At 49.7% G+C, this 25,836-nt stretch overlaps 1 protein-coding gene across 1 annotated transcript in view; it reads left to right on the top strand.

Moving 5' to 3' along the window:
• BSN (bassoon presynaptic cytomatrix protein) overlaps positions 1-25,836 on the top strand; it is a gene marked incomplete at its 5' end in the record, with an annotated part of 89,190 nt that overhangs the window by 36,968 nt on the left and 26,386 nt on the right. The window contains 1 exon segment of the mRNA XM_039559160.1: positions 7,939-8,745. Within this exon segment, the coding sequence (XP_039415094.1) occupies positions 7,939-8,745 (807 nt within the window).

Raw genomic sequence — 25,836 nt, 5'->3', positions numbered from 1 at the left:
CTCGGGCGGCGGCACTGCCGGCGTGCTTAGCTAGGCAGCGCCTTGTTTGGCGGGGGACCCGCGCTCCGGGGGGAGCAGAGGAGCAGCGCTGGGTCTGGCGCTGGAAAGGTTTCCTCTGCCCATCTGCTCCTCTCTGCCAGCAAGGGCAAGCAGTAAGGAGGGGATGCTCTCACTTCCTGAGGAGCTAGCCATGGGGGATGCTGCCAGGGAGCACCGTCCTGCCTGTGACGGAGGATCGAGGTTAGTTGCAAAGCTGTTGGGCGTGCAATTATTTCCTTTGATCGTTTGCTTCATCCCCGTGTCCGTGGTTGCGTGGTGCAGGGAAAGATGGACCGAGCAGCGAGGTGCAGGAGCTGGAGGTCGTCTTTGAAACGCAGAGGGTCTGCAGAGCCTTGTGGGGGTCAGTGCCTCCTGACGCCCTTTGGGGAGAGGAGACGTGCTCAAGTAGCCTGGGGTTGGTTCAGGGAGTGCTAACCAGAGAAAGGAAACTGTTTGAGAAGTGACTCATAGGATGAAATGGCACTGTCTTATTTCTCAGCTCGATCCTCTGGACAAACGCAGTTTCCCATCTGTTATTTGCAGAGAAGGAGATGAGTTTGGGGGTTGGTTCCTTTCACTCGCCAGCAAGCAAGCAAGTTGATTATTTTCTGGCAAGCATTAGCAGGATGATTACTTACGGCTCCGGTGGCTTCCCCTTCTGGGCAGGAGTGCCAAGGACTAGATTTTATTTGTATTGAGATGTTTGAAGATAAAGATGAGCATAAGGTGGCCTTTTTCACAAGTGACTCGCTGCCTCAGTGACCAATTCCCCCTGTCAATTAAGTGCTGAAACACTCCTAATTGCACATTTTCTCTGGAGCCCTGGGTTCTCCTCAAACTGTGCTTTAGATTTGGACCAGGAAGCTTCAGCCCACGCTGCCTGCATGTTTGCATCCGCCTCCTCTCCACCTGGATGCAGGCGTGAATTCTGGCGATGTCTTGACACGCAGCCTGGCCCCGGGCACACAACAGCTCCCTCACCCTGGGCTGCTCATGGTCCTCCCAAGCCACCTCGGGAGACTCCATCTCCTGGTGTTATCGGTCCCACTCAGCTCGGACTTTGGCTGATACACCACATCACAGCCTCCCTCCCACGGGATGCTTTGCAGGCTCCTCTTTGCATTTGCACGTAGGCTGTGCACTGATCCAGACAACCAGGGCTGCTTTTCCTACCCTCCAGACATGAGCTCCATGGCAAACTGTCCCTGCACTGCTGTAGGAGAACTCAGCAACAGAATCATGGAATGGTTTGGGTTGGAAGGAACCTTCAAGATACCTCATTCCAGCCCCCTGCCATGGGCAGGGACACGTTCCACTAGGTAAGGTTGCTCAAGGCCCCATCCAACCTTTGCCTCAAACACTTCCAGAGAGAGTTTTATTCTGCTATAAAACAAACCAAAACTTCAGAAAAAGGTGTATATTGGTATTTGTCATATGCTCCACCAGCCAGTCTGGGATGGTGCAGGAAACCTGATCCATATGGTACCTTTAGTTTTTTTCATGCATCAGCAGCTCCTCCAGCATTTGCTAAGCTTTCCCTGCTCTCCTGCAGCCATTCCCACCTCCTGCCTTCCCAGAAGTATTCCAGCTCCCCACAACTTGCCATTCCCTCTGTTCTCTAGCTGAGGGCTGCCTTCTAGCACTGCCTCTTCCCTTGGATCAGGATGTTGTTTAAGTGCAGAGTATGTGGCTTTGGCAGATTTCAGTGTGACAATGTAAAACACAAGACGTGCCTCCCGGAGAGCTCCTCAGGAGTGGATCCGGGAGGCATGGATGGAAGGGACGTTTCGCTGACTGGCTGATTTTGTGAGACAGCAGTTCTTCATGTGCAGGCAGAGCTGCTGAGCTGGAGACACTTAAGGACACTCTCAGGCAGGGCACTGGCAGCTCTCGGGAGAGGCCAGGCTGTTGCAGTGTTCCTTCAGGATAAGCCAGTAGCAGCCATGAATGAAACCGTTCTCCATCCAGTCAGTGATCCTGGCATTGAGCCTCTCCATTAGCCTGATTAACACAGTACCTTCCTTACCTAGTTCCAGCTTGGGTTATTTTTATACTCATACTGGTGCCTGCAAAAGGCAGAGGGAGCTGTGATGGTGGCCTTGGGGTGCGTCTGCTGGGGCGGTGACTTCATCTTGGGGGGCTCTGGGGAAGGGGCCCACTCGGGGCTCTTGGAATTGAAGAACTGCTGCCAGAGGTGCCCTTTTGTGCTCTTCCCAAACATGGTTGGGGTTTTTTTCTTCAGGATTTTCAGTTTTGTAGAATATTAAATACACGTGTTTTGGGCGACACAGAAAACCCACATTCCTTTTCTGTTCTGAATTCCCATTAACTTGGCTTCTGGTTTTTCAGCTCGTTGTACATCTTGTCTCATGCCAAATGATGAGTGTGGGTTGTATCTTCTGCTGAACAAAGCTCCTTTTCTCTGTCCTGTCCGAAATGGTCACCTTTGGGTGGGATTGATCATGCTGGACTCAAGATGACTTGGGAGCTGTTCTTCCCAGTCTAAAATAATTGTTTAAAACAGGTCGGATGGACTGAGCCCAGTGGCCTCCTCTGACACAGGGGTGTGTAGCTAGCAAGGTTGATGGCTTTGGCTGCAGTGAGGTCTAAATGGGTAGAGCTGGTGAGGAACCATTCCATCTCAAGTCTCCAAAGTCATAATTATGGTAATCTAAATATGGTCTCTCCTTTTTGTATTTATTCTCTTTCTGTAGTACGATAGCGTCCTGGGTGACCTCCAGATGGTCCAAAATAACCAGCCCTCAGCAAAGACAGAATTACTCTTTATTATAATCCTAAATTTTGGCGTGAAAATCTTTTGGATGTTCAATTACGATGTTTTTCTGCTTACAGTGCTCATTTTAAAGCTTCTACCCACTGCAAAGGCTGAACTCTATACTTGAGGTACTTTTAGAGCTGTATTGTCTTACCTCAGGGGAACAAAACAACCTGCAGAACCAGTGCTCCCTCACATCTCCTGGTAAGAAATCCTGGGGATGGGCTATTTTCACATAGTCTCCTAAAATAGGTGGTGGTAGAATAACTTCAGAAGCCTTATAGACTCAAGCTGTGTCTATCATTTCAGATCCTTTTTATTCATGTGCTTTTCTTGGTGTTTTTCTAGGTGGTTTGGAAACCACAGTGCACAGGGATGGATCTTGGTCCCCTTTATGTACTTGCTCTGCAGAGGGTCACAATCTAGCCCACCATGCCTGTAATTTTATATATGTATGTGTGCATATATCCAATTTATAATTCTTATCAGTGTTTAAATATGCCCTGGATAGAGCCAGCACGTGCTGTGGATGTTCCTGCTGCAATTTTTTAAAAAGAAAACGCTGATTGGAAAGTTTTCATTCCTAATGGGATTTGCAAATGGTCGGTGCTCACAGGACTGCATTGAGGGGGGAGGCACATCTGGCAGCTGTGACCCAGCAAATGCTGCCTTTTGCTGACCTACCCATGCACTGGGGAATAACAAGATTTGGAAGGGGGTTTTGAGGAATATTCTGGGTGTTGGAGGGGTCTGTAGTGGGAAAGGTAAGGCTGGTGGTCGTGGGCATGTTGGGTACTACATGTGAAGCTGGGGCAGGTCAGGTATCAGATACAAACATCCCAAATGTCCATACAGATGGGATGGTTCAAGCTATCAAAGCTTGTGAGGTCAGAACAGGCATAAAATATCCTATAGATGAAAGGCCTGCAAGCTTTACCTCCCTGAGTCTTCTGCTGAGCCCAACAGCATGTGTATAATTTGCTTTAATGGTTAGAAACATCTGCTGTTAAAAGTGATGCTTAATATATTTGGCTTCCATTTCCAGTCATTAGTTCTTTTTATGCCTTTTTCTGCCTAATTAACAACCTTTTAGTACCTGATATTGTTTCCACTGAATGTGCTGCTATATCGTAATCAAGTCACTTCTTAATCTTCTCTTTCATAAACGAAAAAGATCAACCTCTTCAATTCTCTCATTTCAGACATTTTCTGCATCCCTAGAATCACTCTTACAGATCCGGTCTATATCTCCCGCGGTGTTTTACTAATCTCCTTAAAATGTCGGTGTGGAACCGTGGATGACTCTGGGAGGAGTCCCTTGGTGCTGGAAGAGGAGGCTGATCCACCTCCTCACTCCCACTTCCAGCTCCAGGCTTCCTGCACAGACTGAGCGCAGGTTTGCCAGGCAGTAGAGACTCATCTTCATCGATATTTAAGATATGGGGGGCTGAAACCAGATGATCTTTAAGGTCCCTTCCAACCAAAACCATTCTGATTCTGTGGTTTTACCGAAATCCATTGTGAGTGGCACTGGCCATAGTGAGATGATGATACCTTGGCAGTGGTGAGTTCTCGTTGCCCCCATCTCAGACAGGTAGCCAGTCTGAAATCCATTTAACATATTCACTATTCATATTCTATAGTGCTTTTTATTTTTGTCAGCATGTCATACATTACTAGGCCAAAACACCTTTTGGACATCAAGGATGTTGCTTCTGTGCATTTTTAATATCAGATGTGCAGAGAATAAAATCAGGTTTGCTTTGTCGTGACCTATTTTTCCTAAAACCATGTTGATGGGGGTGTTTGTGTGTCCTTCAGTTCTCTGCACTGTCTTTCTGCCTTGGACAGATGTCTGGCTCCCTGTCCCCTTCAGGCCCTACCTTTGCATTCTTCAAGCAGAAGACTCTTCCAGCCTCCTAAAATTTCCTCTTAAAAATGAACATCAGCACGCAGCAGTTTTCTTAGTTCTCTTAGAGCTCTTAGATACAAAATTATTCAGTTCTGCCAAATTTAAATATCTTCTGGTGCTGGTAGATGTTGTTGAATTTTCTCGATTACTAATAAGATGGAAATGCTTCATCCTCGTAAGGAGTGTTATCCGGCTTGTTCCCAAATGTTCCAGGACAGTGATTACAGCATGTCCATCATATCTGTCTCGTTAACAGCTCCCCCATATCCAATGATGGACCCCTGTCCTTTCTAGGAAGAGTCTTGGTGTAAATTTTTACTAATCCAACCTCTGAAACTTTTGATTTGGTGAAGAACTGGGCAAACAGGACACAGAAATAGGTGGAACTGGATTATTTCATTGACTTGCATCACCATCCTCTAAATGCTTTTCTTCTAGCTTGCAGACTCATCATGCTGGGGGAAGATGCCCAGAAAACAGTAGAGAGAAATAAGGGGAAAGAGTATTAAAAGAATGATTTATCCTACTATTTCTTTATCACCCAGGCTCTTCCCTTTTGCTTTCTCCTTCTTGGGGGGGAAGGATCTTTGGCAAGACAACTCAGCCCTTAGTCTTTGCTATCTTCCCTGCAGCATCCTTTAAGTTGTCTTTGATCTGTGTAACCCACACAGTGTGTCATCGGTTGCATCAGTGGAGGCCAGCCAGGCAATTTGTGATAATCCCAACTCAATTTACATTTCAAATGCTTGCTCTGGGAACTCATGCCTGCAGCTTTCTCCTGCTCCTCAGGACAGATGTTCCTCACCAAGTCACCAAGGGCAATTGGATGCTCCTATTGCACCTAAAACGCCCCCTGGCTTTTTCCTATCTGGGTCCTAGGTTCATTGTGAAAAGTGAGAAAGCTACAATGATCCCATGGTTCTTCAGCCCTGAGCTCAGGGAGATAGATCCTGGTGGGCTTGTCCATGAGCCATACGCAGCTGCTGTGGCCACGGGACCTGGGCACAGTGCCTCCCTGTGCCCCAGTTTTCCTGGAGGAGCCTTGGCCAAGGGCAAAGTGGGAACTATGTGGCACAGGGAAGGAGTGGATCTCCTCTTCCCCCAGTTTCCACCTCACTTAGGGTCTTAAAGTGCGGGTAAGGAGATTATGTGGAGAGGGAAGATTTGAATTTCTTGCATCCTGGGAACAAGAACCTTAATAGAAGGGATTGGTTCTCCCTTAATTTGAGCTGATAGGGATGGTGGGCAAAGCTGATGGGATTTTGGTAGACACTCTCTTGAAATAGAATAGTGGGAAGAAATTCCAGGGGGTGTGAAAGCAAAAATAACGCGAGAAATTCTGGATGTCAGAAGAGAGACGGCAAGACCCTAAGAAATTATAAAAACTAAAGTACTATTTTCAGAAACTAAATATAATGTGGCTCCTTTGGAACAGCTTGGAGAAACGACAATGTAGCGCAAAATTCTGGGGAAAATTGAGGCTGTTTTCCCTCAGCTCCAAGTGAAGAACTCGAGCGGAGGCTGGTGTAGAGAGTGGCGTAGGAGCTCAGCAAGTGCAGGGAGGGCTGGGAAGAGCACAGAGATGACGTGCAGCCAGGCTTGTAAGGGGATGGGAAGAGCTTTGCTGGAGGCAATGCCAAGCCTTGGCACCCAGCAGGTGCAGAGAGGGGAAGGGGCACTGTGGGCAGGTGGAGGTTTGTTCATCCACCCCCCCGAATTTGAATCCATCTTTCCTAGCTGATCTGAATTTCCTCTGTTTTTAAAAGTTTATCGTTTGAAGGCTGACCTTTATGACAACCGTTATGGGGAGGGGACTTGTAAGGAAGGGTTTAGGAGTTATTTGCCTCACCTCTCGAGGACTTGCCATCATGTCCCATCATGAGACTGCGGTAACACCCAGCTGCATCTCTGCAGGCAGCTCCTGTGAGCAGAAGAAGGTTGAAATGTGCCTGTTGTGTGGGTGGAGTGTAGGGGGATAAACCCTGTGGCCAGGTTATGAATCACCTGTGCCTCCAACCGTAGGACCAAAAGGCCAAGCAGACCTGGAGCTGTGGGACTGGGCAAGGTAATTAATGTCTCTGCAGTGGGGCTTAAGCTGAGCCTTAGAGGTGATCCGTAACACTGGAATGAAGAGATGGCTTCCGGAATGAAAGGCAGGAAAATCCACGCCTCGTGCAGTGGGTGCAGGTCTGTGGGATGTGCAGCCCCCAGAGAGCGCAGGGGCCAGGAGCTGTCGGGTGCTGCCCCTGCCAGGCTCTGCATCTGCTTGTCATGTGTGCTGCTCTGGTTTTTGGGAATGTTCTGGTCCTTTTTGCCACCTTAGTTGCTTGTCCTGGAGAAGTCTTTTGCAAGCAGACCTGGCTGTCCTGCTGACTGTGCTGTATATTAATACTTACGGAGCTGCTGAGCATCCTGGTGATTTCTCATATGGAAAGGCTTTACTGCCTCTTTAATTAACTTAATTTAGACATTAGTGTGTCACAGGGAACATCTCTCATGGGGAAAGTCTTTCATTTATCACCACTTAGCCAGAGAACTGTTCTATTTTTCATTTGCATGCAAAAGTTCATTGTGGTGAGAGTGAATATTAACCCTTTGCTCCCCAGCATGCACTTTGCCTTCCTGGAAGTGCAAATGCATTGTGCAAGGAGCAGCACTCTTTGCACTCCTTTATAGCATTCCAGAGCCAAATTTTGAAGTGGAATATCACAACCACTGCACTGATTCCAGAAAATCCATCTCTGCTAGCCCCAGGGAAGCATTGGGCATGGCACAGTGGTGTTTCCTTGTTTGGCCTTGGCTATTTTCTGTGCTATCTCTGGTCACCAGGCAGGAGGGAAAAAATGGACTTTGGGGAGGTGGTGGAGCTATGAGCCCTCGGAAAGGCCCCTCTTCCCCCAGGAGAGGCGGAGCCTCATGGCAAGCAGTTGCTTCACAGCAGAAGCTTTGGAAGCAGACCAAGGCTAATTAAAGCTGGCGTTCTCGCCGGCGTGCTGTGCCGTGGGTACCTGTGACAGATGGGGGCCGCTCGCCCCGACTGCGAGGTGCTGCTAGTGAAGAACATGGTACCAAAATGTTTTTCAGGGGCTGATGGCTGGTTCCTATGGCTATGTGGGGTCTGTCTGCGGGGAGGTAAGGGTGTGCTGGGGCTGCCTGCAGGCAGCTGTACCTGCCCATCACTCACTGCCCATGTCCTCTCCTTGTCTCACAGGTGAAGGAATGGCTGTGCTTGAACTGCCAGATGCAGCGGGCGCTGGGGATGGACATGACCACCGCTCCTCGCTCCAAGAGCCAGCAGCAGCTGCACTCCCCTTTGCCATCCCCCTCCCAGTCCCCAGCCAAGCACCCGCCACCCCCGGCTGCAGATAAGACCCCACCAGCCCCCCGTGCCCTGCCACAAGAGCAACCCAAACCTCAGCCCACAACGCCGCAGAGGGAACCGCACGGCCAAGGACAGCCAAAACCTCAGGAGGCAGCCAGGTCCTCCCCGCAGCATCAGGCCAGGTCCTCCCCGCAGCATCAGCAAGCCAAGCCTTCCCCCTCCGAGCAGAGAAAGACGCCAGGAGATGCTGGGGCGAAGCCTGCTGCCCCGGTCCCCGGGGCTGGAGCACCAGAGCAGCCCCAGGAGGGGCTCACAGGGAAGCTCTTCGGCTTCGGGGCATCCCTCCTGACCCAGGCCAGCACACTCATGTCTGTCCAGCCAGAGGCCCCTGCTCCGAGCCAGCCGTCTCCTGGCAAAGTGCCTCCAAAAATTGTCTTCAGCGATGCCAGCAAAGAGGCTGGTCCCAAAGCCCCAGGGGCACAGGGCCGGGCTGGTGCCGCGCCGGCGGCGAAGCCAGGCAAACCAGAGCAGGGTGTCAAGCCAAAGGAAGTGCCGAAAGCAAGGGTCTCGTGCCCCCTCTGCAAGGCGGAGATCAATGTGGGCTCCAGTGAGCCCCCCAACTACAACACCTGCACAACCTGCCGGCAGCAGGTCTGCAACATGTGTGGCTTCAACCCCACGCCTCACCTCGTGGAGGTAAGGGGGCTGGTGGGGGAGGGGGCGGGCATCTTCTGATCCTGCCAGGGTACGTGCTCTCTTCCTTGCTTAAAATGGAGAAAAGATGGGGTGCTTGCTTTCAGAGGTCTATAAAAAAAGCCTTTAAGAAACTGCTGAAGCCAAGCTCCTCCTGGTGCAGGCCGCAGGGCTGGAGTCCATGGTCTTCTGCCTCTTGGCAAAGTCATGGATTTCATGTGTGTACACTGATTTCATGCTGGTTTCATGCAAGGAGCAGAGCAAGGCATGGATGTTGTTAAGGGCACCCTCAACAGTGCCCACTGCTCCCCAGAGATGTCCAAGGGTGAGGAAATAGGAACAGGTCATGCAAGTGCCAGTCACCAACTAGCATCCTCCTCCTGTTGCTGTGGATGGAAGCCTTGGCCAGACTGGAGATGAGGCTAATGAGGGATGTTCTGCAGCTCCTGCATTCTCAAATGGTGAGGCTTCAAGGAAAATGAAAACAGGGGAAGAAAGTGTCAGGGCCTCAGCAAGAGACACATGGGTGTTGGATAGTGGAATGGGCTGAGCACAGGGTGGGTGTGGGGATGCCTGGTGCTGTTTGGATGTGAATTGGGTGTGCATTCTGCAGCCTGCTGAGATGCAGTGCAAGGAGAGGAGAAGGGAGGTTGAGATGGTCTGAAGTTGACCCAATCTTACCTGTTGTAATTGAGAATATCTCTGAATTGTTGTGATGCCCACCCAGATCATCTTCCCAAGCACCAAAAAAGCACTGTAGCCAATTCTAGCCACTTGTGCCTGGAGAGGAGAGTGGTGCAACTGGTTCAGCTGGAGTATCCTCCTACCCCTTCCACCTTAGAAGCTAGGGAGGGGCATCTTCCAGGCCCTTCACCCCCTCCTGTACAAGTGATTTGAGACCCTTACCAGAGGAGGCCCAGGGCTTGCTCCTGGAAGTGAGACACAGAATTGATAACATCAGCACACGGAGAAGTTAATGGGAACTTGAAATGACCAGAAGTAGGATTGCTAATCTTGGCTCCATTCCATGGCAGATAATTACTTTTTATGTCCCTAGCTCCTCCCTGCAGTTTCAATTACATCCAGTAATTTTCTGTTCTTCCTGAAGCTGCTGCTGCTGCCACCGCTCATGGTCACGTTGGCGGTGGAGGAGACGCTCTCCCACAGTTCGTGTGGAGGTGCAAACCCCCCAGATGGCCATCTCCATGTACACTATGCTGTTTTCAATGCCAGTGCTCTGCTTCTGCTGTTGCTCCCACCACTGAGTCCTCCCTACCCCGAGGGCTTGGGTGAGGAAAGCTGTCCAAGTGTTTGTTCTTCGGGTAGGGCTGAACCCTGTGTTGGCATGCCCTTGGGCAGCAACGTGTTCCCAGGCTTCAGAAAACTCATGGATTGGTGAAAAGGCTTTAACGGGCTCATTGGCACCCAGCTGCTAATTAATTAATTAGAGAATTAATTTGGGGCTGGGTTGTGGCCAGTGATGTGGCGATCTCTGCATGTACCAGGGAAAGGTGAGCTCTCCTCAGCACTTGTCTCCAGGGTCACTAGCTGACACCTGGGATTAAATTTCAGATTTTGAAGGCTGGACTCTGCCTGTGTTCCCTCAGCTCTTGAGCAAATGCCTTCAGACACCCTTGGCAAACCCACCCTGGCATGTATGCCCCTCTTAGTGCTTCTTGCTGCAGCTCATCCCTGCAATACCTACGAGCCTTCACACAGAGTGAAGACCCACAGCAAGGTCTTATCCAGGCATTGTGCTATCATGGGTTTTGTTTCCCTTTTCAGTGAACCTTTATGCAGCTCAGCATGGTTGGGTTGGTTTATGGGATTTATTTTTGTAAGAGTTGAGGAAGAAATGCAACACTTGTGCTGTGAATGTTTTTTACAAAGACTTTCTGAAGAAAGGAAAACATTGCAAGGTCTGTTAACATGGTTGGACTTTAGGTTTGCTTGATCTTCTGGGAAAATTGCTCTGTGGTCTGATCTCTTTTTTCCTGCAGCTCACATGGGCTTGTCCCAAGCCCTGAGATTCATGCAAATACCATAACTCACTCTTTGAAGTAGTGAGGCTTGGTCCATTAATTGCTTGATGAATTAGGACCTCGGCTATAAGCTGCCCTTGGAAGTTGTGTGAAAGCTAATAAGGGATTTGATCCCGAGTCTGGTAAGTGCAGAGGAGCATGAACTGTGGGTGAGATGGGCAGCACCCTCTGTACACCCTCCTGGAGCCTGGACAAGGCTTCACCCTGTCTCCAAAAAGCATCAGTCACAGGGAGGGAGAAGGTATGGCCCACAGTAGCCTGGTTTTTGGAGGAAGGATGGAGTTCTGCGGGAAAATAGTGCTAAACCCATGCATTTCCTGCAAATAAAGTTGTATTGTCACTTCCAGAAAGCAAGGAAGGCTGTTGCCCCTATTTGGAACCCCCTAAAATTTCTGATTTCCCTGAAAAGATGTGTTATTATACCCATGGTATTTTCATTCCCATCCCACTCCTGATCTAAAGATGGAGTCGGAGGCTCTGTGTCCCTGCCGTCCCCTCCCACCCTCTGCAGCTGCCTGGGGAGGTATCCAAGGAGCTGCCTCCTCCCCAGCACTCTGTTCAGCCAAGTGCACTCAAACCTACCAAAAGAGAAGAAAATACTAAAAGTGCTGTTTTTCTGTGGACTCGCTGGCTGAGCTATGTAGGTGCTGAGCCACCCAAAGGAAAGGGTAACTTGTGCTTCCCTCATTGTCCTTGCACCTCTCTAGACTGATGCTTATGCAGGTGAAGGATGCTCCAAGAGTATCCCGCTCATGAGAAGCTGGGTAGTGCCTCTGAGCCCAGAGTTTCCACAAGATCTGCCAGCAAGGCTGACTTTCCTCTGGCCTTGGGTCTTGGTGGGCATGATCAGAAGGTGCAGGTGAGGACTGGAAGCCTCGGGCATGTGAAGAGTTTAGGGACAAGGGTGGCGTTTTGGCAGTACATCCCAGGAGAAGTGTGCGGACTGTGGTGGCCCATGGCTCTGGAAGCTGTGAGTGACCAGCAGAGGAAGCCCAAAGTGTGCCTGACTTCCACTTCCTCTGCTTGCTTGCCATGATACACATTACCCAGCTTTAAATAAGTTGTTTATGTGAAATACCAGGAGTACAGGTGCCTGGAGCTTCCTCCCACCTCATCACACCTCCTTCAGGAGCTGGATCCCAGGAGCAGTACTGAGATGTTCTCAAGCCAGAGCTGACACTTTGGGACCCTCCCAAATTCCCTACAGCCTCAGCCTGATGCCCTGCAGGAAGGGAAGAGGTTTCTGTGGCAGGAAGACCAAGTGCTGGGTCATTTTGCTGGGAACTTAGGAACCTATCACTCCTGTTTATGGCAGAGTCTGCTGAGGGAACAAGTGATCTGGCGAGAGCTGGCTTGCAGTGTGATTGCCCTGTGCTTGCATGATGTTCTCCCAGTAACCCTGGTTGACCCCAATTGACTCTAGGGGTTTTGCATTAAGGAACAAATGAACTATGCATGTTGTGTTACTAAATAAACATGGCAGGATGCCCCTTTGCCTAATTAACCAGCCTGAAACAGGAGCGGTGACAAATCACATTGCAGAACACTGCTGGTTCCCAGGTGCCAGGCTGGGCACCTGACCCTCAGGAGGGTCCTCTTACTGGTTTGTGGTACTCTCCATACCCCATCAAGATCCTAAAACTGCTTCTTTTCCCCTGATTTCCCCACACATTGTAAAAAACATCCTTTTTTTAATAACACTCGTGTTGTCATGGGTGGTGCTGCTGCATTGCCCTGTCTGGTGGCACCAGTTAATGCTGTTGGGTTCCTTATTACATCCAATATATGCATATATAATATAGTATATGCCTATCATGTGATGGTGAGGCACTGGAACAGGTTTCCCAGAGAAGCTGTGGACTCCCCATTCCTGGAAGTGCTCAAGGCTGGGTTGGATGGGGCTTTGAGTAATCTGGTCCAAGGAATGGTGTCCCTGCCCAGGGCAGGGGGATGGAATGAGATGAGCTTTAAGGTGCCTTTGAATCCAAACCATTCTGTGATTATCCTGGATGTGATATCACAAGATGCAGGAGCAGCGTTTGCTTGAGCCCTTTATGGGACACGTTCCCCTTCTGCTGCTCCCCTTGTACCTGCAGGCACAAATCAGCCTGTTCAGATGGATTTCTTGCAAAGAGCTTGTGAATCACTGTATCAAATACATCTGGAAAGCGCTGGACCTCTCTTTTCATCACGATCCAAGAGCTCCCGCTGGATAAAATTGGTCCCTGAGCAGAACAGTTCCACAGGGTGGGATGCTGCACTGCTCAGGTTTGAGATGCTGATGCTGAGGATGGGGCTGACCTGCCCTATTTGCAGAAGCAGCCATGGCAGTTCCCATGCTCTGCTGCAGGGAGGAATGCCTGGGAAAAGGGACTTCAGCAAGATAAAGAAAGCTCCGGGAGATCAGCCTTTGTGCAGAACAGGGTGTCACTGGCAGCAGCCGGAGGATGGGTTAGAGAAGGAGAGCTGAGGAAAGGTTTTGTGCCAAAATTATTTTGGTGTCAGCACATAGGTTTCAGAGAAGAGCTAAAAAGAGAGCAGGGAGGAGCATCGGGCTCCTGCCTCACCTGCCCTCGCTTCGGGGGGGCCGGCAGCAACGAGCCTGTGTTCAACTCCCGGTGTGCCGTGCCTCCCTGCCCCCTTCCCGAGGGTCCCTGCTCTCACTGGGAATGTAATTAGCTCCTAGTCAAAGAGGATTAGCGGGGTTAAGAGAGCCTCCAGCTCAGCACTGTCCTGGCATGGAAATCCCAGCCCTGGTCTGGCGTCTGGGGCCATTCCCCCCTCCTTCCAGGCAGAAAAGCAGGATATATGTGCCTTACGAAGAACCTGCCTCCTGCCCTCTGGAGCACAGGTGTCTGTGCTGGGGGTCCAGCAACTCTCCATCTCGGGGAGCCCTATGTCCTTCCTCCATGGGATGATCAGAAATGCTTCCCGAAGAGCCACCTGCCTGCATGGGTGACAGAGAGGGTGGGTGACAAACAGGGACAGGGGCTTAAAGTTTTCAGGCATCACTTCTCCATAGGAATCCAGGTCCTGTTATTGTCCTGTTGTTCCTACCAGGCTCAAAGGGCAGCAGGGACATGCTCTGCAGCTCCTGATGGAGCAGGGAGCAGCTGCTGTCAGTCACCCTTTTGAGGCTGTTTTCCCTGAAGTCGGGTGTCCTGCAGTGACAGCTTGGCAGTGTCCCTGGAGCTCTGATGGGCACTAGGATGGCCTAGTCCCCTTTCCAGGGACAAGAGGAAGAGCAAAGTGCCGATCTTGAATAGTGGGCAAGGGGTTGGACCCTGGAGTTTTCTGCAAGAGAAACAGGTAGCCAGAGATACAGGCAACTGAGTGCAGCAATTGCTGGGTTTCTCCTAGACTTTTGTGCAGAAATCATGATTTTAAACAATACCCCAGCCCTGAGGGTATGAATATTTGGGTCAGTCACATAAACTTAAGTCAAACTGAGAACTCTGCCTAGTAGGGCAGAGAGGAAGGCAGTTTCGCTGGCGTGAGCCCTCAAATCCTGTTAAGGGCTGGTAATTAACAGCTTGCTGTGACTCAGGAGTTTTCTGTGCAGCTGAACCTGCTGTAATTAAGCTGGTTCCTGCTACTGGGCTGCACTGGGCTCCCCAACAGCTCCTCCTGCAGACACGGGGCTGGAGTGGGGCTGGGGTCATTGTAACCTCACAGACAAGTCTGAATTAAGAGTGGGGTCCCACCTGATGGGTGATGCGCAGCATCTGTGGGTGGTCCACTCATGCAATCCATGTTCTGATGGATTTTTTGCAGAACCCCATTAGATGTTAGCACTGTGTCTGCTGCTGGCTCTTGTCATCTGCTGGTTGTGTTTTTGAAGCTTCTGGGAGTGCTCCACACACTGGAGTTTGCCTCGCTGAGCCTGCTCCCAGCTTCTGGCCACTTTAAAATTATCTTAAGAACTGCTGTTCCTTTCTTTAATCAGTAAAAAAGCCCAGAGCTTCAGGTTCCTTTCTTCTTTTAGCTGCAATTATATTATTAAGGGACAAATGTCAGCTGTATGTGGACCCTGCTGATGGATACTTTGGAAGCAACTGCTGCCCACACTGCAGATTGTTTTCAATGGCTCATAAAATCAAGTTATATTTTCAAAGGGGTGACAGTGGCTGAGCAAAGTAGGGGATTTCTGCCTTCTAAATGAAGATATATTTGAAGTGAATGATGCTTCCCCGATCCCAGGCTGGTTTTCCAGAGCACATTTGCTGTTCCCTAGGACTTGGAGCCGCTGCTCGTTGTATTGCTGTGCTCCTGGGCTAGCAAGCTGCTAGGGCCAGCAGTGCCAAGGTGTCTCCAGAACTGTCTTGCTGGGAAGCGAGTGGATATGTCAGGATCAAAGCCTGAGTGCTCACCATGGCTCAGGAAGTCAAAAGATTTGGGCTTACAACAGGGAGCCCTTTGGCTTTGGGGAGGTCAATATTGCTTCTGGGCCAGCTCGTGGTGCAGGAGGTGAGGTGGGCAGCAGGACAGACGTGATACCTGAGTCTCCACTGCAGATGTCCTTCTCAATAGCCTGTAACAGCTCTTGGAGCCACCACCTCGCTGCGGGTTCTGCTTTAATTGATGGTGAAACTTCATCCGTGTGGTATTGATCATGGTGTTTCCTAGAAAGTGGCAAGGAAAAATTTGGGGAAATGCTTTTTGCCCATATAAGATGAATAGGTCTTCATGGCAGCTCTTCTCCCCTGCTAAGCTTTGACAGCTTTTTCCACCAAATGCTTTTTTTGATAGGTGTTGCAGATCTGCTTCTCAGGGGTGATGGTATTCTGTCCATGAAACTTCCATGGCACAGACTCATCCTTTCGAAAGTCACTCAAGCCATCCTTGAGTAGACAGACAGGGACTGTGACCTTGCAGCAGGGACACGGATACAGATGTACAGGGCCATCACTGCAAGGGCATTGGCTATTCTCACCAGTTGGGTGCCATGAATATTAAAATTCACCAACATGGGAAGGGCTGGAGTAACTTTCCATCACCCGACTGAGGTTTCACAGTTTGGAACAGCTCCGGGAAAGGCTGAGAGAAGATCAATAACTGCCCTAATGCACCTTGTTAGGGACTTTCTTGACCTTGAGAAGCTTTGAAAAGAGTTACTGTTGTGCACATGAAAGGTTGAAGGCAGCAAAAATAGGCAAAGTGGAAGCACAGAAAGGAAGCAGGACAAGCTAAAGCTGTCGTAGTGTTTTATAGACATCAGAAAGGGTTTCATATATATATGTACTGAAGAGCAAAAAAAAAACCAGTTCGTTCACAAAATTCAGGTCACCTGGTTCTAGCACAGGGTTTCTGCCTTTGCTGTTCAAGTCAGACCCAGCAGCCATGCTGATGGGGCAGCCCTGGAGCTCTGTGCCCCGAGGAGCCCTGTGCCTCTCTGCTGCTCTGGGCTGTATTGCCGATGTCCACTGCAACCAGACATGTTCAGAGATGTCCTCTTAGCTCCTCAGATGAGCCCCCCTCACAGGGAGCTGGTGCAGACCTAAGTGGACACCTTGCTCAGGCACACAGCTGGTGTGGGGGAAAGTGAGGGAGTTCCCGTGTCCTCCTCCTAAAGCTGTGCCAGCTGCAGCGAAGGGCAGGAGATGATGGAAGAAGGCAGGTGAGAAGGAGGGCAATGGTACAGAGGAGGCATGGAGCTCTCAGGGGAATTTCTTCAGCCTAGACACTCATTCCTGCTCCTGCTGTGTCTTGCATTGAACAATGAGTGTCTGAAGAAGCTCAGAATCAGTCCTCAGTGCAGGGACTGGTACCCAATATCAGCAGGTTGTTGCCATCTCTACCCTGGGAGAGAAAGTGCTTGGATCAGAGGGGTCTGGATCACACTTGGATCATGTTGGTGATGGTCAGCTTTATGAGATGGCTCCTTGGTGTCTGGTAGGACTGGCAGCACTGACCCCTGAGTCCAGGCTGCTTGGTGGAGTGTGTGGGCTCCTGTGTCCTAGACCTCTCCCTTGCCCACAGCAGGAGCTGCTGGTGGAAGTGGTGGTAGACACCGCTCTTAAAAAGGCAAAAGGTCTGTGTGGGGGGTTGGATTGGAGGGAACCTTTGGAGCAGTGTGCTCTGAGGAGCACTGTGGGGACTGGTCCCTGAGCAGGTACCAGCAACAGATGACAAGGCTGGTGGGACCACCTAAATCAGAGTCTTGGTCTGAAGCTGTGATGGGCAGGCAGAGAAACAGCTCTTTTAGTGGGAGATGGTGAGAGGATTTGGCTGTTCAGTTCCTATTTCCACCCCTGGGAGCAGGCACAGCTTATCCTGATGTGCTCACAGACCATTATACAACCTGGATCTTTCTTCTTTCTATTTTTTTTAATAACATGCCATGTTAGTGCTTTATTTGGGAACATGTTGGGACACTTAATCGAGCGTTTAATTGGCTTTGTAACAGTGGATTTCTGAGTGGGCTGAGGAGGAGGCAGCTTTAGGACTGGGCTGCAGTAGAGATGCTCGATTTTCCAGCTGCGATGGGAGCATCTCAGACTGAGTTTGCTGGTGTTGATCCACCTTCCGAAGCACCATCGTTTTTCCTATTGAGCCCAGTGGCATTTTGCAGTTGTATCCTAAAGACTTTAGGACCTGTAAAGGTCTGTGGAACAAAATGAGTGAGGAGAGGGGCTGCCAACAGTGAAGCGTGTGGGCATGCTGGGAAAGAATCCAGCGGGAATGCTGATGGTGGGATGTGATTGTTGGGGATGGATTTTGCTAGCTTGGGCCAGGCTCTTGTGTCGATTCCCTTCTTGCCACATCCACACTGTGCTGATGAAGTCCATGGGCAGGACAAGCTCATGTGGGCAGTGACATTGGCGCTGTGCTGCTGAAGGAAGCCCAAGCCTTTATCACAGTGTGTGCTATTGAAGGCCGTGTCCCTCTGCAAGGATCAGCAGGACCTGAAATACAGTTTGTGGTATCTATCTACAACTCAACCAATGCAGGGATTCACCCTGGTTTAATAGTGTTCCCCATACCGTGTAGTTCAGGATTCAGCCCTTGCTGTGTGCTGGGATGCCCTGTTTCCTGGCTATGCATGTGCTGGGGTGAGCCATGTGAGGTGAGGACTAAGATGCCATCTCCCACGGAGTACACTGGGTGTTGGAGAAAACACTGCTGGAAGAAATTACTTTTATTTCTATGGAAAGAAATGGTACTATTGGTGTGGTTAAAAATTACTGCTCGGGAGGTGGGCAGCTGGGTGTTCCTGTTCTTCCTCCATTAAATCATAGGATCACGGGAGGGTTTGGGTGGGAAGGGATCTTAAAGCCCATCTGGTTCCAATCCCCCTACCATGGGCAGGGATGATCAGGTTGCTGGTGGGGCTTTGCTGGAGGGACACAAGCCTGTCCCATCAGGTGGCACTGCCAGAAGATGTGGGATGGGGAGCTGGATCCTCACCATCATCCCTCTCCTCCAGTCTTCCTGCTTTGCAGTGTAAACTCTGCTCTCCCGTGAAACAAAACCTTCCTCCGTGGTGGAGAGGGAGGCCTTGTATAATTAATGCTGCCAGGGGAATCGGGGTTCTGCAGTGCTGCAGTGCCCAGGATTCACCTGCACTTCAGTGCAGCGTTCCCTGCACGCAGCCATCCTCTGATGGGCAGCAGCAAGGAGCAAGCGCTGCAAGCCAGGACACCTCAGCCTCTTTCAAAGCACAAAACCTCACGGCCTGTGGAAAGGCAGAAAGCTGAATGGAGCAAGGAGGTGCACTAAGGAGCTGGCTGCTCCTTCCTCCTCCTCCTCCTGGTCGGGTTACTGGGCTGATGAGCTGGGGAAGGTGGATGGCACCAGCCTGAAGCAAAAATAAACACGAAGTGAAATAGAAAATGAAAGCAAGCTCCTTCTTTGAAGCACACCGAGGCTCTGAGCCTGGGAAGGTCTCTGAATGGATATTTTGAGCAATGTTTCATTCTTACATTACCCAGACTGGTTTTCAGTGTCAGTGGTGAAACTATTAGTGTGGCCTGTGGCCACCTCACAGCCACCTTTCCAATGATTTTTCTGTCATAGGGGTCAGGGACTGAGTGGAAACACATGATTGAATGCCTTTTTGGTTGACATTTTATATGTAAGTTGAGAGGAGAATGTTTCACAGAGACAATTTGTCTTCTGGAGGTGTGAGACCCTTGCAGGAGGTGGGTCCCCCATGTGGCACCCCAGGGCAGGTGCTGGGTGGCAAAGCCCCGAATGTTAGAAACGGGTTTGTTTTTATTGTTTATTTATACTAATTTTCTATTCTCCCAGAGGAAATTCTTGCATGGCTTCTGGGGACCTGCATCCTGGCAGGAGGAGGAGTTGGGTACCAAACCTTTACAGGCACTTTGACCCCCTCCAGGGAGTTAATCTGCCACTTACCTGCTTAAAAGCCTTGTCACAGGACCTTGTGAACCCTGACTTCATCCATCTGCATTTTCTCCACAGAGCAGAAGAGGGAATGGCATATCCCGCCGTTTTCCACTCCCTGTTCATTTCCCAGCCCTCAGTCAACCCATTCAGCACAGATCACCATCCCTGCCCCTCTCATTCAATCTGAAACAGCTTCTTTTCCCTACGTGTCCCTATCTTTTTGTGCCTAAGAGCAGCTGCTCCACTGGGCAGATAGAAGCCATGCTGCAGCTTCCTTGGTGCTGAGACAGGATTCCTTAAAAACCCCGATGCTTCCATAGTCTCTTTCTTCACATAAGGCTCCTTTCCAACGACTGGGAGCGTAGGAGGGATTAGCCAGGAGGTGCCATTATTAATGTAAGTGATTGTAATTGTAAGCCAGGGCATTAACAGAGATGCTTATGCTTGATCCAGCAATGATTGCACTCTTTTCCATCTTCGATTTTTATCCCTTTCCTGCTCCTGCGAGCAAGTGGAAGGGCTTTCCAGAGCTCGGGCTTCCGCTTCTCCTTCCCTCATGTGTTCTCCTTGCAATATTTACAAAGCATAGGCAATATTTAGAAGCCACCAGGGGATAAAATGCTCTATCAGATGTGTGATCATTCCCTGAGAAAATGGGGAGTTTTTAGGAAATGTGCCTTGAGAAGCTGACAAAGCTATGGGAGGGTACCAGAGGCTGGGCCAGCGAGGGCTCTGGTGTCTCCAGGGGCTTGCCTGCTTCCTAAGGACATTGATTGCTCCAATATAAACTGAATTTCTCTCTGCTGTGAGAATGCTGAGGCCCTGGCACAGGTTGTCCAGAGAGGCTGTTGATGCCCTATCCCTGGAAGTGTTCAAGACAGGTTGGATGGGGCATGGAATAACCTGGTCTAGTGGAAGGTGTTGGAACTAGATGATCTTGAAGGACCCTTCCAACCCAAACTATTCTAGGATTCTATGATCTCCCAGAGGGAGTGCCAGCGTCTGCTTGGGACTGATCACCTCCAGCATCGGGGGTGATGATGGGGGCTTCCACCTGCAAGTGGCTGCTCTACCACCCAATTAATTTTAATTTAAAATCCCCTGCATTTTAAAGGCAATCCTGGCCAGGCATAAGAAAATGGATAAGAAATGGGATGCAAAATAAAGTTTAAAGAGGGAGCGTAGCTGTGGCTTTGCCATACCCTCAGGAGAGCGAGCAGGAGCTCATGTGCCTGTCCTCTGGCAAAAGGACATCCAAAATTATTTATTACTTTGTACTTTGCCAAGAGTTTCTAAATATGTTGCTTGAAATGGCACTTACAGAAGTGAGATCTTCTAGGCAGTACACAAAACAAGCTGTTATAAGTAAGCAGCCCATTAACAGGAATGCTGGCACCTTCCCTTTGGAAAAAAATCCTCCTTTTGGGTTGTTAAATTGTTGTTTGCAAACTGAATGGTGGTTGTTTTATAGTCCTGGTGCAGTCACAGCCAAACACAGGTGTGCTGAGAGCAGTGAGGAGCAGTAATTCCAGCGAGGGCAATGCCAGGAATCCAGGAATTAAATGTGCCCCCAGCCCAAGAATAGCAGCTTGAGAGGCTCAGCCACGGGAGCCTCCTGCACCAACAGAAGGGAATATCAAACTTGTTCTTAAAAATTGCTTCCATTCTTTGTGTGGCAGAATGGAATGGGGGAGGGGGGTCAGAGGTGTAGCCCAGTGCTGGATTCGCTGCCCAGCTGAAATGCATTTCGGTTCTGAGGCTGTTCCTAGAACTGATTTTAAAGCTCTTTAGGAGCTCCTGGAAACGATTTCCCAACAAAGCAAATAGTTTCAGCTAATTAAGAACCTGATGAGAAAGCTGCAGGTAATACTTTGCAACTTTAACAACTTTCTGTGGTGTTTGGAAGAGAAACAATTTGAAAGGTGCGGCTGCTGTAGTTATATTTTGTGTGTTGGAGGGCAAAGTGCAGGCACAGGGATCTGGGGGACAAGGCTGTGGTTACTGCTGTGCTTTATCCTGCTGGTCACAGTGGACGTGGAACCAGGTGAAGGGGACAGGAGGAAGCTGGGATGTCACGGCTCTTGTCCCATGTGGATGGTGTCTCTGAGCATCCCGGCAGCCGCGCCGGTGGGGTTCATCCTCTGGGGCACAGGCAGGCTGTGCTGGCCGGTGGCACAGGGTAGGTGTGAGTAAATCATCTTCCCCAGCATACCCTGCAGTCCAAGATCAGTGCTAGACTGGTCCCTGTGTGCTGCTGTTGTGGTCCCAGCTCTGCAGAGGCTCAGAGAGGCAGAAAAACCAGGGTGCTCTGCAGGGTATCCCCTGCATTTCAGGCAGGGAAGATCCAGCCCTGGGAGATGTTCAGGTTCAGCCATGCAGAAATCCATGGTGACACTGGGGAAGGGAACAGTCCCAGCTTCCCCCGGCCCCTCAGGCAGGAGCCGGTGGAGCCCAAGCACCCTCTCGCCAGGGCTGGAAGCCTCTGCAAGGGCTCTGCCTCCTTTGCTGAGGATTATTTCAGTTCTGTTTCTGCCTCACTGAGGCCATGCTGAGCCAGTGCCAGCTGTCCCTGTCTGTGCCAAGCAGTATATGGGAACCAGGGCAGGCTTTTCCCTGTCTCTCCTCTGCATGGTTATAGGTCCCCCACCAGCGAACCCTTGAGCTGCCTCAAAGCTCATTCTGGCTACAACCATCAGAATGCACCAGACACCCTCAGCAGAGCATGGGGCTTTATTTCCAAAGCGTTCTCTTCACTGCTGCTTTGCCTCCTCATCTTCCCACTGCCATCTGCTCTGCCTGCTAAAATAAGGCAGCGTGCTGCGGGTGAGCGGTGCTGTGCTCAGGGAGCCTCTGCTCTGCCCAGGCTGCTCAGCACAGGGACCCTCTGCTGGACGTGCTGTGGCCTCTGGGAATGGGAGGGGAGGGTTTGTCTACCCCCCTCCCCACCCCAGTTTCAGGTTTAACTCTTCAAGCTGAGGGAGAGAGAGGTACCCACCCAGAGAGATGCTTTGCAAGGGATTTGGTTTCTCATCCTGGAGATACTCATCTCCCACTTGGGGCAGATGGTGACTTGCTGAGACTGGATGCCCAAATTTTAGATAGTTTAAGTGAAATAAACCCTACATTAGGAGACGTTAAGTCTGTGGAGAACAGCCCAAGTCCTTCATGCTGCTCTCATCCCTCGATGCCTTCTCCCATGCTTTTCTTGTGAAGGAGTTACTGTAAGGAAATAGATACAGGACCACCTCCACCACCCTTTTCCCTGGAATGATGAAAAACCTCAAAGGCAGATTTTCTGGGGTCCTCTTTGCACCAAAAAAGTGAATACCCAGGACAGGGTGGGATGGGAATCACTCTGTGTCCTAACGCATGGCAGAGCGCAGTCCTTCATCTGCTTGTGCATTTCTCACAACACAAAACCAAGAAGGAAGGTGAGGTTGGGAGGTGGGGAGAAGATGTTTTTCGCAGTTAGCCCAGAGACCTCATTGCCATGGGATACAGGAAGAGAGTGTACAACAAAACACTGGAACACAAAGGGAGGATTTGGGGGAATTGGAGACACCTTTGGGAGCGATAAGAAGGCTTTCATAATTTAGAGATCTGTTTTGGGATCTTCAGATGGGATCACTGAATGCTTTGTATTGTCCCATGCCACAGCTAGCAGCCTTTGGCCATTATTTGTGTCATGACTGGGAGATAAGTAGCAGTCTCTGAGCTCTGACATGAGGGGCTGTTTTAGGGCTTTTTTTGTTAGGATATTTTAATTGTTTGGAGCTCAAAGAGCACCTAGTTCCCAAGCCTGTTGAAGCAGTAAGCGTTGATTTCAGAGGGGTTTGGTTGACTCAGAGAACAAATATTCTCAAAAAAAAAAAAAAAAGGCAACCCTAGTTTGACAAAGAAATGAGGTATTTGGTTTGGGAATAACCCCACAAACTGTACATGTGGGTATGAGGACAGGACTTGTGCTGTGGGTTTGCCCATGACTCCGCAGGTGTGGGTTCTGTCCGAGCCAGGGCAGGGTCCAGGCTCTGGAGCTGGATCCTCGGGATGTGCATGGCTGAGTGCAGCTCGGGTGAGGGAGCTGCGGCAGCAGATCCCCCTGGCTGCTGGGAACAAACACCCGCACTCGGGTCTGCGAAGGAGCTGTGAAATTCCCCTCTTTACATAATTCCCTGATTTGCTCGGAACTGTTAAGTATGACCAACAGTCATCTGTTTGCCGAGAGCAAATAGGACATGAGGAGAAGAGAAGCAAACTAGAGCTAGGCAGAAGTATTTTTAACAAATCTGGGTTTTTCTTCAGGCTGGAAGTCAGGGGAGTGTTGCCAGCCTTCAGAGGAGCAGGTTTCTGCAGTGGCCCTGAACTCTTCAAGTGGAGCTTCTTAAATTACTTAAAGGGTTTATGTGAGGTGGTTCCTCTTGTGGCTTCAGGAGCCATGAAGTCCCATAGGCATCTGTCTGTCTGCAGAAAGGGCAGCTGGGGAAGGAAATGCCTTCACAGATCATATTAAATTGAGTAAACATGTGATTCGTATGATTTTCTAATTTTTTTTTTTAAAGCAACCATTTTATGTTGACTTCCCCATTTCATTTCCTTTTGGCTTCTCAGCTTCATTCTTGCTGTATTTATTCTTGAGATGGAAAATCGCAGCTCTTCCACCCCAGCAGCTGTAGCCAGTTCCTACCTCCTGGCTCCAGAGAGACTGGGCACTGCTGGTGGGAACATCCATCCAGGTCAGGGTCACCATCAAATCACCATGTGCCAGCTGGGGGGCTATCAGCTATTTGTAAGAGAAGTTTAAGTTAAAATAAGGTGGTTTTCAAAAGAATCTTAAGTTTAAAATAAATTCTGAAGAATATGAAAATTGTATTGGCCTCACCAAGACACATTATCCCTCTGTAGGCAGCTCATGATTCCTGACTCCATCAAAATGCCCAAAATGTGGGCTGTAAGGAGTCAGGAAACACTCAAGGTGAGGACAGATGGTGAGGACGGGGGATGTGTTCCTGGGGAGGATGGCTGGGAGCTGCACCCAAGCAGGTGGGAGACGCTGGCTGTGCCACTCCAGCTCTGCCATGGGCAGCAGGTGAGGGGATGGGAGAGGGGGTGCAAGGCATGAGTGTGGAAAGATGCTGCTGTGTATAATTTGGGAAGTAAAATGGCTCATCCATCTCCATTGTAACAACTCATGTTTCTAGAACGTTTCCCAGCCTTTTACTGTAATAGTTTATTGATCTGCACAGCAGCATGAAAGATTATGGGAGTTAATTTTTCAAGCTTATCACTTGATTTATTCCATAAAGGTAGTTCATTTAATTAAAATATTTCTGCTGCTGGAATTAGGACTCACAGCCTTGAAGCCTGGAGCAGGGTGTGTGGGATTTTTTGAAGCAGCAGTCATTTAATGTGGTCAAGCAGCTGTGCCCACAGAAACCAAAGCATCCAGTCCTCTAAGAACACATGCATTTCAGGGCAAAAATCATGGGTGCAGATATCTCCTCCAGTGGTGCATCTACTCCCCATGTAAGGACCATGGGATTTGGTGGCTCTCAGCAGTACAGCCCCTCAGTCACCTCCACGTGCGGATTTCGGTGCTCTGCCAACATAGGGATGTCTCTTGGGATAATATAAAAAAACATAACTATTTTTAAAGCTTGGAAAGCTTTATGCGCAGGTACTGCAGGACATTGGTTTGTGATGTCCTCAGCTTCCAAGCCATACTACTAATTCACGCTTTGAAAATGATCCCTTGTGATTGTGAAAGAGGTTCAAACCCCGTTTGCTGCTGCTGGACTGCTTTGGGGTGAGGGGACAGGGCACTGAGCAGCTCATAGTGGGGAGGAAGCTGAAGCTTCCAGAGATGCTGATTTTCTTCTGGTTTGGAAATGAGTGGCTGATAGACACTTGGGGCTCTCTGCAATTTAAAAGAGAGCAATCAGACAGCTTGAATCTGCTTTTATCACATGCAGCAAATTACTAGTTGGATGGCTGGATATTTTAGTCAACACTAGTGTCTATGAAAAAAGAAGGTTTTGGTTAAATAAGATTCCTCTGATAAACTTAGCTTCTCTTGGATTTTATTCCATTCTGTTGGAAAAACACACAGAGTAGTGTATTTGTTTTCTGCAGAGTTGGCCAGGTTTCCCTTAGCAGGCATTATTTTTGCTGCAAACTTTAAATCCTCTGCATGCAGGTTCAAATGGCTCCTGAGGAGTCACAGTTACTGCATCAAATGTGTGCATGAAGTCGCAGCCACGAGGAACACCTTGCACCTACACCACACCTGCTGCAACGGGAGTGGGGTCCGCGGTGACTGGATACAGGCTCTGCTGGACATCTTCTGGGCATTATTGTGGGATTATTATCATGCAGCTGGTGTTCAGAGATGCTCCTGCTGCTGCTAACCTTGGCTGAGAAATACATCCTGATAATGGGGACTGTTAAAGATAAGGCTGGTTGGCAGGCTGATAAATCTCGTTAAGGAGTACCTGATCACAGAGTAAATTACAATGCATGGCCGGATCGATTCAGACAAAAATGAACAATATATTACTTCTTTATCAGTTGGGGAGAGTAGACTCCTGGCTTAGTGCTAGTGGGTTTGGGTGCTGGAGGGGCAGCTGTGCTGGATGGCACTGGAGCTTCCTGAGAAGATGCAGCTTCTCAGTGGGTGCATCCCTGGAGCAGGAACCCAGCAGAG

Source organism: Corvus cornix, chromosome 12, assembly GCF_000738735.6.
Source record: "Corvus cornix cornix isolate S_Up_H32 chromosome 12, ASM73873v5, whole genome shotgun sequence".
Lineage (NCBI taxonomy): Eukaryota > Metazoa > Chordata > Aves > Passeriformes > Corvidae > Corvus > Corvus cornix.
Note: the sequence above shows the minus strand (reverse complement) of the source record. Positions and strands in the feature narration are given on the sequence as shown.